This window comes from Labrus mixtus, chromosome 23 (genome assembly GCF_963584025.1).
Source record: "Labrus mixtus chromosome 23, fLabMix1.1, whole genome shotgun sequence".
Taxonomy (NCBI): domain Eukaryota; kingdom Metazoa; phylum Chordata; class Actinopteri; order Labriformes; family Labridae; genus Labrus; species Labrus mixtus.
This window is the reverse complement of record NC_083634.1, coordinates 20,400,768-20,413,705: the sequence shown is the minus strand read 5'-3', so window position 1 is coordinate 20,413,705 and position 12,938 is coordinate 20,400,768. Positions and strand designations below refer to the sequence as shown.

The 12,938-nt window shown below is 42.2% G+C and overlaps 2 protein-coding genes across 3 annotated transcripts in view; one reads left to right on the top strand and one right to left on the bottom strand.

Moving 5' to 3' along the window:
• LOC132958074 (eukaryotic translation initiation factor 4E type 2-like) overlaps positions 1-12,938 on the top strand; it is an 83,951-nt gene that overhangs the window by 51,475 nt on the left and 19,538 nt on the right. The gene's annotated exons all lie outside the window — the stretch shown is intronic.
• LOC132958070 (butyrophilin subfamily 1 member A1-like) lies at positions 7,980-12,793 on the bottom strand. 2 transcript variants are annotated; one of them, XM_061030671.1, is made up of 6 exons: positions 12,664-12,793; positions 11,767-11,887; positions 10,521-10,862; positions 9,062-9,337; positions 8,908-8,982; positions 7,980-8,273 (listed from the first exon to the last, which is right to left on the bottom strand). In XM_061030671.1, exons 2-6 carry the CDS (start codon positions 11,846-11,848, stop codon positions 8,137-8,139), a joined length of 912 nt encoding a protein of 303 aa, XP_060886654.1. In that variant the 5' UTR covers positions 11,849-11,887; positions 12,664-12,793; the 3' UTR covers positions 7,980-8,136. The 2 variants fall into 2 exon arrangements, with proteins under 2 accessions (XP_060886654.1, XP_060886653.1); XM_061030670.1 differs by having other exon boundaries at positions 11,767-11,909; positions 12,676-12,793.

Here is a 12,938-nt window from a genome sequence, read left to right as displayed (position 1 = left end):
CAGGACAATGGGTAGAGTTCAGGGAGAGAGAGAGAGAGAGAGAGAGAGAGAGAAAGCGAGTGGGGAATGACATTTGGGTAAAGAGCCACAGGTCTGCTTTGGACCTGGGCAGTCCGTTAAGCTGGTTTGGTTCAGTACAGTTCGGGTCAGTTTGGTACGATAACCCTGATCTTTTGTTGCGTTTCCACAGCCAGCCGTGCCCTTATTTGGTAAAGTGGAATCTACGCCAGATGGAGATAGCCTCTCCAGTAACGAAATAGTGTGACATCATAGCAGCCCAACACGGTGTGAAGTTAAACGTTCAAGAAGAAGAACAGGTACACGGTAAACAAGGGATCCTCTAGGGTCGGATCGGTACGCTTTGCACCCCAACAGAAGGCAGGGCAAGTTTATTTATATAGCACATTTCAACAACAAGGCAATCCAAAGAGCTTCACACAAGACATCAAAAAGCATCATGACAGAGGAAAGAAAATGAATATTAAAATAGAACATTAAAAAATCAGTGAAATTATTAAATCTGAACATATGTTCAAATAAAAATAATTCAAATTAAATTAATTGAAATAAAAATATAAAAAGAGTTAAAAGTTACAGTCATAGTTAAAGTTTAAAATCTTATTAAAGCTGTTTAATGAAAGGCAGCTGTAAACAGGTGAGTCTTCAACCTGGATTTAAAAGAGCTGAGAGTTTCAGCAGACCTGCAGTTTTTTGGGAGTTTGTTCCAGATATAAGGAGCATAGAAACTGAACGCTGCTTCTCCATGTTTGGTTCTGACTCTGGGGACAGAGAGCAGACCTGTCCCAGACCACCTGAGCGGTCTGGATGGTTCATAATTAATCAGGAGGTCACTAATGCATTTTGGCCCTAAACCTTTAAGCGCTTTATAAACCAGCAGCAGGATTTTAAAGTCTATTCTCTGACAGACTGGGAGCCATGTTGAGTCCTTTAAATTGTGTTTTTGTTGTGCTTTGAGAAAAGTTGTTTTGTTTGGCAGTTTGTAGTCCGACTGCTCTCTTATTTCTCTTATAATAATAATAATAACTTTATTTATATAGCACCTTTTAAAAACACAGGCTTACAAAGTGCTTTGAACCATCATAAGAACCATCACAAGAACCATCATAAGAACCATCATAAGAACCATCACAAGAACCCAGACAACACAAGAACCATCACAAGAACCATCATAAGAACCCAAACAACACAAGAACCATCATAAGAACCATCATAAGAACCATCATAAGAACCATCACAAGAACCATCATAAGAACCATCATAAGAACCATCATAAGAACCATCACAAGAACCATCATAAGAACCCAGACAACACAAGAACCATCACAAGAACCATCATAAGAACCATCACAAGAACCATCACAAGAACCATCATAAGAACCATCACAAGAACCATCATAAGAACCCAGACAACACAAGAACCATCACAAGAACCATCATAAGAACCATCACAAGAACCATCACAAGAACCATCATAAGAACCATCATAAGAACCATCATAAGAACCCAGACAACACAAGAACCATCACAAGAACCATCATAAGAACCATCATAAGAACCATCATAAGAACCATCACAAGAACCATCAAAAGAACCATCATAAGAACCATCACAAGAACCATCATAAGAACCATCACAAGAACCATCATAAGAACCATCACAAGAACCATAAACAAGAACCATCATAAGAACCATCACAAGAACCATCACAAGAACCATCATAAGAACCATCACAAGAACCATCATAAGAACCATCACAAGAACCATCACAAGAACCATCACAAGAACCATCACAAGAACCATCATAAGAACCATAAACAAGAACCATCATAAGAACCATCACAAGAACCATCATAAGAACCATCATAAGAACCATAAACAAGAACCATCATAAGAACCATCACAAGAACCATCACGAGAACCATCATAAGAACCATCATAAGAACCATCACAAGAACCAACATAAGAACCATAAACAAGAACCATCATAAGAACCATCACAAGAACCATCACGAGAACCATCATAAGAACCATCACAAGAACCATCACGAGAACCATCACAAGAACCATCATAAGAACCATCACAAGAACCATCATAAGAACCATAAACAAGAACCATCATAAGAACCATCACAAGAACCATCACGAGAACCATCATAAGAACCATCACAAGAACCATCATAAGAACCATCACAAGAACCATCATAAGAACCCAGGAAACACAAGAACCCAACAACAAGAGCTGAGACCAAGAGGAGCAAAGATTTAAAAAGATGTAAGAAACTAAAAAAGCAAATAAAAAGAGAACAGCAATAAGAAGGTAAGAGCAGAAAAAGAAATAGAAACAAGTGGTTAAAGGATCAAAAAAACAACAACTATAATATTAATAAAAATAAAAAGTAAATATAAATATAAAACATAAATAGACAAAGTAAGTAAGATAAGAAATTACCAAGTTAAAACATAAGAGGAGTTAAGATAAGAGCATAAATAAAAGGACAGTAAGAAGTAAAAGAAGATAAAAATAGTAAAACCAGTAAGAAAAGACATTAAGAAGACGACATCACATAAAAGCAAGTCTGTAAAAGTATGTTTTAAGAAGGGATTTAAAAGAATTGAGGGAATCTGCGAGTCTTATCTCCTCAGGGAGGTCGTTCCAAAGTCGAGGGGCCCTGACTGAAAAGGCCCGGTCACCTTTAGTTTTAAGTCTCGACTTTGGAACGACCAGGAGGCCCCCACCTGAGGATCTAAGACTGCGGGCTGGCTCATATGGTGTCAGCAGCTCTGTTATATAGCTTGGAGCCAGCCCCGTCCGTGCTTTAAAAGTAATGAGTAAAATCTTAAAATCGATTCTAAAACTTACAGGAAGCCAATGTAATGAAGCTAAAATTGGAGTGATGTGATGTCATCTGTTACAACCAGTAAGAAGCCTCGCTGCTGCATTTTGGACTAGCTGGAGGCGAGACAGTGACTTACTCGTGATTCCGGAAAAGAGGGAGTTACAGTAGTCAAGTCGGGAGAAAATGAGGGCGTGGATGATCTTTTCGAGGTCTGGTTGGGTTAGAATTGTTTTAATTTTGGAGATGGTGCGTAGATGGAAGAAGCATGATCGGACAACTGTTTTGATATGGGATTCAAAGATGAGATTGCAATCAAATGTTATTCCTAGATTTCTGGCGGTGGGTTGGACATTGGCGAATAAGGGACCGAGGTTGCTCTTTGAGATATGAGTGGAGTTAGGCGGGTTGAATACTATGATTTCAGATTTAGAATTGTTCAGTTGGAGAAAGTTTTGTGCCATCCAGCAGTTGATATCGTTTAGACAGTTTCTGAGAGCAGCTAGGCTCCTAGCGTCCTCAGGTCTCAAAGGAAGGTAACTCTGTGTGTCGTCTGCGTAGCAGTGAAAGGAGACTTTGTGGCGTTCAATTATTTGGCCAAGAGGCAGCATATAAATGGAGAATAAAATGGGACCTAAAACCGAACCTTGCGGTACACAACAGGTAATGTTAGAGGTAGAGGAGGAGTGGTTACCGATGGTGACCGCAAAGGTTCTTTCTAAAAGATAAGAGTAAAACCAGCAAGCAACCAAGTGCAGTATCCATTAAACAAACCCATTTTCTGAGCTGAAAAGCCAATCAGAGAGATTCCTCCCACCGTTACTCTTCTATGTGGAATCGGCTGCAAAAAGGCTGAAGGGATCCGACGGAGCCAGACACACCGCATCATCGTTTGGCTCAGTGATTTGCGCTCGACAGAACTCTTTTGCACCATGTTGTTGCAGTTTAGAGACTCACTGAATCAGGTGAACTGCGAAGCATCGGGACTGAAAGTCGGGAATAAAAACTGAACAACCGACCTTTGACCTACGACGGATTGTAGAATAGAATTGAATGTTTTCTCTTGAGGAGAAACGTTTGTCTTCACTGTGTTGAAAGTCCCGATGATGTGGAATAAAATAAAAATGATAACTCTGATGAAACAACTCCCCAACTTCTCTTTTGGACTTCTTATCAGAAGTTTCCACTTCTCCAAAAAGTTCTTGGGCAATGAAAGCTCAGGCCGTTGGTAAATGAGAGAAATCTAAAAGTCATGTTGGGACCATAATTATGCAACAGTAATGTATAGATGTCACAACTCTGCTCTGTAGCCGTGATGAAAAAAGGTTTACTGGTTAGAAAAAACAGACTTTCAGAAATGACAATAGAACACGAGACGTTTTCACACACGCGTCTGCTGAGGGTAAAACGTGATGGGAGAAAGAAAACGCTAAAGTGGCAGACGAAGCCACAGAGTCCTCTATACGACGCTATAGTGAGAATATTTACCTTTATATCAATGCTTCATGTAGTTAAACAGAATCGCAATATGAACTAAAGAGTGGAGAAGAACATTCTGGAAAATGCCCTCAACAGAATCGTGAGTGAACATTTTTAAAAAATGTGTTTCTTCCGGTTGACTTTATGGAATGAACTGCCGATGAAGAATGTCAAAGAAGCAGCACATTAAAGAATGAAAGCAGGACGGGGAGAGAAGTGGCTCGAAAGTAGTTTTGATTGGTCCAAAGCAAGTCCAAAAAGAAGGGCTGTAAACCATAACCACATGAAATAGTCCTTTAAATATTTGTGGAATTCCTAAAATAAAACATAAACCAAATATATAAAAAGTGACAACACCTTTTGAGAAGAGGGGTTTCTAATAAGCTCCACGAGCAGAAACGTGCTCAAACTAGGATCAATATTGGAGATGCTTTTGAAAAATGGAGAGAGGTTAGAACACAGAAAGGTTTACAGACCCATGCAGAGCTGGATAAACACTGAAGCTTCAGAGTCCACCACATGGTGACCTGAGTGAGCATGGACTCTAGAGAGGAGGGGGTGGAGACAACTCTCTATGATGTTTAGAATTCAGACTGCAGTACACATTTTAAACACTAGGTGTCAGAGTTACATATTGCCTGCAGCTTGTCCAAAATGCGGCTGCTCGCCTCCTAACAGGCACAAAAAAGAGGGACCACATAACCCCTGTGCTCCGTTCTCTCCACTGGCTTCCTGTTCGCTACAGGATTGATTTTAAAATTTTACTTTTGGCTTTTAAACCATTAAATGGCTCAACACCTCACTACCTAAGTGAACTACTACATGTTCATGCTCCATCCAGAGCACTAAGGTCCTCCAACCAGCTGCTCCTGGACGTGCCCAAAACAAGGCTCCAAACGAGGGGCGATCGAGCCTTTTCTGTTGCAGCTCCGACACTTTGGAACAGATTACCATTTAAAATAAGATCTGCTGCCACAACTGAGCAGTTCAAGTCACTTTTAAAAACACATTTCTTTTCCTTGGCTTTTACCTCTAGTTGAGTGTTTTATCCCAGCAGCAGTGTCTACTAGAACTTTTACTATTGTTTTGTGTTTTAATTCACTTTTAATTTTTGCTTTTACGTGTCTTTATGATGTTTTGGATGTAATGTATTTTGCCTAATTTACTGTACAGCACTTTGGTCCGCCTCGGCTGTTATAAATGTTCTATATAAATAAAGTTGACTTGACTTGACTTGCATATGCATTCTGGGATTTGGTGTCTTTCAACCACATGAGCCAAAAAGACACTTTCTGCCTTTTCTCGGCCAAGAAGGCACCATCTTCAAAATGTATTTCACATTTCTACATATATGACCCAATGTCAATACAGATTCATGTTTCAACGGGTGAAGTATCCCTTTAAGTTTATACTTTGAACAAGATTCTGTATCTAAACATCAGTTTTCTGAACACATTTGATGATGTAACGTTTTGATTGCAGTGACAGCCTTCAGAAATGATTTTGCAGAAATCGAACTGATAACTCTGAAGAAACGATGAGTCGACTTCTCTTTTGGAGTCGGTATCTGAAAATTACACTTCTCCTCGTCACAACGATCATTTACATAATGTGTCACAACCTGGCTCTCAGGTCATGATGGAGGTCAGGGTTCAGACCAAATCAACATTCAGAAATGAAGTCCACATTTTGTGACAACGGGGCACCACTTTCCAGTTGGAATAAAATCCTGAGAGTTTAGGGAACGCTGGACGTATCCTCCTCTTGGTCACTCGGTGAGTATGCTATAGCTAGCTAGTTACAGCATACTCACCAGAGGTCTGCGGATGCAAACCTCCTGTCGCCCCCTCCCCCCTGCAGGACAAACTATCGGTCGTGGGGGGACAGGGCTTTCTCCATTGCTGCTCCCACCCTCTGGAACTCACTCCCAAAAAACATCCGAGACTCCCCCACACTACCCTCCTTCAAGAAATCCCTCAAAACTCACCTCTTCAATACTGCCTACAACCACTAACCCCCCCCACATTACTTCTTCATTGTACTGTCCTCGTCGTTTTTTGTTTTGTTTTAAGCGTCTTTGAGTTTTTAGAAAAGCGCTTTATAAAACCATTTTACTATTATTATTATTATTACAGGGACTCACCAGGGACTCACCAGGGACTCACCAGGGACTCACCAGGGATTCACCAGGGACTCATCTGGGACTCACCAGGGACTCACCAAGGACTCACCTGGGACTCACCTGGGACTCACCAGGGACTCACCTGGGACTCACCAGGGACTCATCTGGGACTCACCAGGGACTCACCAGGGACTCACCTGGGACTCACCAGGGACTCACCTGGGACTCACCAGGGACTCACCAGGGACTCATCTGGGACTCACCAGGGACTCATCTGGGACTCACCAGGGACTCACCTGGGACTCACCTGGGACTCACCAGGGACTCACCTGGGACTCACCTGGGACTCACCAGGGACTCACCAGGGACTCACCTGGGACTCACCAGGGACTCACCTGGGACTCACCTGGGACTCACCAGGGACTCACCAGGGACTCACCTGGGACTCACCTGGGACTCACCAGGGACTCACCTGGGCCGTGACATGTTTATTAAAGATTTTTTAAATGTGAGAGAGCGCCCGCACATTCCTGCTTCCTGATTGGCTATTGTTCCATTCCGCGTGACAATCCACAGACCGCGCATGCTCGGAAACACACAGAATCCAAGAGATACAATTATTTATAACTTTTATTTCATGATGGATATTCACGCAGTTTTAAGAAACATAAAACATCTGAAAGACAAAAAATAAGACAAAATGCACACTCTAATATTTCAATCTTTGATTCTGGATGTAAGATCAATTATATTAACAACAGCCACTATCAGTGGCCAACATATGAAAAGCGTCTCCAGTCTCATAGTAGGAAGATGATGTTTACTCAAACTAATGAAGATGTGAACAAAAGAAAGGTTCTGTAGACTGAAGATCTCATCTTAAAGGTCACATATCCACTTCTCCATGTTCCTCTAACTCTAACATGTGTCACTAGTCCGTCTACAAACCCCCTAATGATGAGAAAAGTCCATCCTCTCAGTCTTTTTCCTGCTCCACTTTTCAGAAAATGTGTGCTCAAACAGGCCGTTTGGAGATTTTCCCTTCATGACATCACAAAGGGCAGTAGCCCCTCCCCCAGGTGGGTGACACTCCCACAGCTAGGTGTTTGTTCTGCCCTCTGAGTCTGCCTTCCCACCGTAAACAATAGGACATGGAGCGAGAAAGCACCGAGTACACCCAAGTCCTTCCAGAGAGGGGGTGTGGTCAGACACAGCTCATTTACATATTTAAAGGTACAGACACAGAAACAGCCTGTTCTGAGCAGGGCTGAAATAGAGGGGTTTATAGACATGATCAAATACAGGATCAGAGTGGATTTAGAACAAGAAACTTCACACACATGTTTTGAGGAGCTCTGAGACTTATTTACTCTGAAGAAGAGGAGGAGGATATGTGACCTTTAAGACGTTACATTTTGATGTGGCGTGTGGAGGTGATGGAGCCCGACCTGCTTGAAGCAGGTTTAAATTGAATTACATTTTCCTGTTGATTTAGGTGATGGTACAAATACTTTAGAGGTAGGGTCTGTGGTATATTGACCACATAGTAATTCATGATACACAGTGTTACGTGATTCACCTGAATGCAACTCTGTTCTAATATGAAGTGTGCATGCGCAGGGTTAGTAGTTGTGTGAACATGGCCAAGTAAATAACTGAACTTAACAAGTGTCCGCTTCATCAATGAACCAAAGGTTGATCATTTCGCCTATCCATCTGTTGTCTTGGCACCCATCCATTTTCCAGCCTACGCCTTTGTTCTTCCGTGAGCTTATAAATGCTACCCAGCTTCCAATTGATGTAGATGGCGCTGATGCCTGTGAGCCAACAGAAGACAAAAAACATGGAAGTATTAAACACATAGAGCAGTGCAGAGGCAGTCTGTAATCTTTACTAACAGGACGTCACATCCTCCACAAACTAACACTGATGTAAGGTGTTTACACCTTTAGTTCATGTGCTCTGGTCTGAATTAGGGACCTACTTTAGTGTTGTGGTCAAGACTAAACTAACCAAGACCTGAGTGCTCCGAGACCGAGTCAAGACCAAGACATTTAGGGAGCTGAGGCAGGTTTTAAACCTCCTGACAAACCGTTACACCGCACCCACCTGTCAATCAGGTCAGCTACACGCCTTATTGTGAATAACTCTTATCCTTCATCAAATCCAAACTGATGAGTCATCAAAACATTCACCCCCCGTACAGTGTGTGTCCATCGAGACATGAGCTAATCACACCTATTTGGTTTTTTGAACCAGGCTGTAAACATGTTAATCTCTGCTGTAAAAACAGGCTTTTTAGAATGGGTGTGTATGTGACTTCCTGTGCTTCTGCAGCCAGCCTCTAGTGGACACTCCAGGAACTGCAGGATTTTACACTTCAGCACTTCACTTTGAAATGACTTGATACAAATCACTGTCACCACTCAAAGGGAAATGAACACGACTCACATTGTCCTGCCAGAATGGCGATGAAGCCGATGATGATGAGAGTACTGAGATTCTGCTGCTCCTCAAAGAAATCCACTGAAATGACACAAGAACATTTTTTAAACTGGACCTTTTCAAACAGCATCAGTGTTTATGATGCAGCACGTTTAACGACCTGTTATGAGCGTCTCTCTCGTCTGGGTGATGTTCTTCTGTTGGACTCTGCAGGTGAAGATGTTTCCTTGTTTCTTCTCGACTGCTAACGTGCTGCTAAAGGTGTAGAGGCCATCAGGACCTCTGACTGTCTGTGGAGGTCCAGAATGGAGATTCTTTCTCTCTGAGTCCAACCAGAACAGCTCAGGCTCCGGGTACCAACCTTCAGCCTTACAGTGGAGAACCACACTTCCTGTTTTAATACTGACGACTTCAACAGAAGGCCTGGACGCAGCGCCTGACGAAAAGACAGAGACCGGGTATCTTAACTAAAAATACGCATGAATCACCTTCATTCATTTAGCTTATTTGACCTTTCCTTTAAAGTCATGTACCAGCCTGTACTCCTCCAGGACCCTGAGGCGTGCAGGTAAGATTGTGGACGACCCCTCTCACCCTACACATGGACTGATTGAGACCCTCCCCTCAGTAATGTGAATGCTGAACTGTTCTTTGTGTTACATTAACGCCCACTGGACTTTAAAAATGTATCTTCCTCACATGCACTAGTTACACACACTAAGATTTTTTCTCATAGTCCACTGCACAGCTCCTACATCACACCTTTTGTACATTTTGTGTTTTTTATATTTTACATTTTTAAATTCTATTTTATATATTGTAATATCTTCTTATACTGTATTATTTAAGTTGTTTCTAGTTCTGTTTTATTTCCTTGTTAATAGAGAATAAACCATATGACGTATTTTTGTAGGCCAACCCGGAAGTAGCTTTGCCATGGGGTCTAACGTCTAAACCTACAGGAGACGTCTCCGACTAGTGAGAGAGTTCCCACCCTCTGTGTCCGGCGTGATGACGTTTAATGTCCCCGACGACCGCTGTAGTCACATTTAGCCGCTTGTTAGCAACCGCCTTTTTAAAGACGAGTAAAAACTTCAAACTTCACAAGTGGAGGTATTACCTAACGTAGTTTATGTGGTCTAACAAAACACCAACATCTCTTCAGCTTGTGTTAACCACAGACCTTATTTCAGGAGTCTAACCACAAACACATTCAACATCCCCGTTGACTTTTAGACGTTAGACCCCATGGCGCTCAGATGCTAACTTACTTCCTGGTTTTAGGACTCGTTCCTGTGGCGCTCTATTGTTTAGCACCAATACACCAAGTCAAATTCCTTGTATGTGTAAATGTACTTGGCAATAAACCCCGATCCTGATTCTGATTCTGGGTCAGAGGTCAGACTTTACGTTTTAAGCACGATTTGAGCTCGATCCAGCGGACGTCGGGTTTCAGGACCCGTTAATCTTGAAAATACACGGTTTGATCTCGTGCAGCGTGTCATAGCGAACGACAATCAAAGCCACATCTGGGACACTTAACGACCCCCCCTCCGCCCCTCCATACTACGCCCATGTCAGGGACATCAGAGTCCATCTTTTTTCTCAAACAGACTTACCAACAGTTAGTAGGAGCGATGCTTCCTTCTTCGTTGATTTAAGGATGCAATGATATCTTCCTGCGTCAGAGAGTCCCACTCTGTCGAGTTTCATGGCGACGTTCCCACTCGTCAGTTCTTCCACTGACAGTTGTGTGCGGTGACGATAAGACGGGTTCTGGACGTGCTCTACCTGACGTCCATTCTCATGAAAATAGACGTACTTGGGATCCACATCGGGTTTGGTCCACAACACGGTCTCGGAACTCAGACTGACGGGAGGCTCAAGGTGACATCTCAGAGTGACGTCATCACCAAGCAGCGCAGTGATTGGCTGCTTTGAACAAATCAAGTCTGCCCAGGCTGCAAGTACAATAAAGAACAAACAAATGTGGGAAAACAGAACAGGGCTTAAAGGTCTGATCCAGCAGATGTCGCCCTTGAGCTCCAGCATGAAACCAAAACAACTCGCGCTGCATTGTTGTGTTAGCATGCTAATGCTAGTGATCTTTATTCTGCTCGTATCTTCACACTGCATGTAAATTTACCTGAAATGAGCGTGATCTAGAAACACAGTTAAGCAGTGAGTACAGTATGTTATTCTTCTTTTCTCTAGTCCCTCAATTAAACAACTTTTATACACGAGGGGAGGAGTCAGCCGGCCGTCCCGGCGATGTAAACAAACTGAAGATAGGACTCTGAAAACTCTGAAAGCATCACAGACAGTGGGACTCGGGTGTTACACCCATTGTAGACAGTCATGACTCACAGAGTTATTTTCAGAGGATATACTTGATTTATATATTTAAGTGTGAAAAATCACATAGAAAGACTTTAAGGAAACAACATGGAGGAGTTCTGTTTGGTGTTTGTTGGGCTGACTGGCTGCTTTGTAGCTGAAGGCCGCTGTGTGAACTAGCAGCTCACTCTGTGGGGGTTTCGTTTCTGGGGCGGACCGAATATGGAAGGTGGTCTGGTAGCTGCCACAGGATTTAAGGAGTACTGTCGAGGTGCCCATGAGCAAGGCCCCCGACCTCCCCAACAGCCCTGGGGCGCTCCGTGTGTAGCCTCACTCTGACATCAGCTCCTGTTTGTGTGTGAATGTGTTTCTGACCTTTACAGTGAGAAGCATGTCTCTTAATCACAGAGGGTAAACAAGAAGGGATTAATAAAGTGTCTAAAAATCAAAAAGAAACTTTGCCTTGTTGCTCTGAACTTTCTGACACACTCCAATTGTATTTGTAGGTTTTTTTTATGAAGACGTTACCTCGACTAGACGTCAGAGGAGGAACAAACAGGAGAAGGAGAAGCTGCAGGAACTTCACAGCAGGATCAGTCGGGCGCTCCATCTTCACTGAGCTCTGTCATTGGACATCACATCCTCGACCCTGAAACGCACAGACGTGCAGCGTGAGGGGTGCACGTTACCGCTTTTGATTCTGACGCTTCAGAAAGATGAAAAACACAAATCAACAGCATCAGGAGTTCTCCTGAAAACTCAGATCTCCTAAAGGACATTACACATGAAGTACCTGATGATGAACACAAACTTCTGTCACGTCTTTTACTTTCACCTTTGTAAGCGCCATTTTTGCATTAATAAGTTTGATTATCATTGTTTGGATTATGATTTGCTAGAGCATAGCAGACGATATGTTTGTGTTTATCTTGTGAATATTTACTGAGATTATTCCTATTTTATTTTGAAGGTTTGTTGTGATTCTGTAAGACTTCCGTAGTCATGTGATCAGGAGACAGGAAGTAAAGTGTATTGTTGTGTTACGCTGTCTAAGTAAAATAAACGAGTGACGGCGGAGCAACACGGTAGTTTTACCGTGGACACGTGTAAAACAGCGTAATGTCGTCACTATAGAGTGGTTAAGAAAGAACTCAGTTTAAGAACTTAGAACCAGAAGAAGTTTAAGAACCACTACAACTTTCCCCAAGAAGACAAACTGAACCGAACATTTCTACAGTTCAAAGATTTCATTAAACACTTTGAAGAAGGAAACTTTGGAGCAGTGTAAAACCTTAAACAGAATCAAATCATGACACAGATCAGTGTCAGACTAAAAGACTCTGAAGAGCTCCGAGGAAATCTGCGAACAGGAAACGATTCCCACGCATTATGAAGTGAAACGTTGCCATGGAAACAAAGTCTCACCTGATGTTCGAGAAAGCAACGAGACCGACTTCAGCTTCTTAAACTTCCTTCTTTATGTTTCAGTGTTCAGTAAACTCCGGACGACAGTTGGAAGTCTCCACTCTCTGTTTCTGTACTTTCACTTTCGATGTTTCAAAATAAAAGCCCAAAATTTGACCACAGCGAATAAAATAAAAGCACGACTGAACAATAAAAACGTTAAAGTAATAATAATAATAACTTTATTTATATATCATTTTTTTAAACAAGGTTATAAGATTCACTTTGTTTCAGTA

Coding starts and splice junctions, on each gene's coding strand:
- LOC132958070 (XM_061030671.1), bottom strand. CDS start 11,848: ATGGAGCGCCCGACTGATCCTGCTGTGAAGTTCCTGCAGCTTCTCCTT. Junction 9,338..10,520: donor ATCGCTCCTACTAACTGTTG/GTAAGTCTGTTT, acceptor TCTTTTCGTCAG/GCGCTGCGTCCAGGCCTTCT. Junction 8,274..8,907: donor CGCCATTCTGGCAGGACAAT/GTGAGTCGTGTT, acceptor GTTGGCTCACAG/GCATCAGCGCCATCTACATC.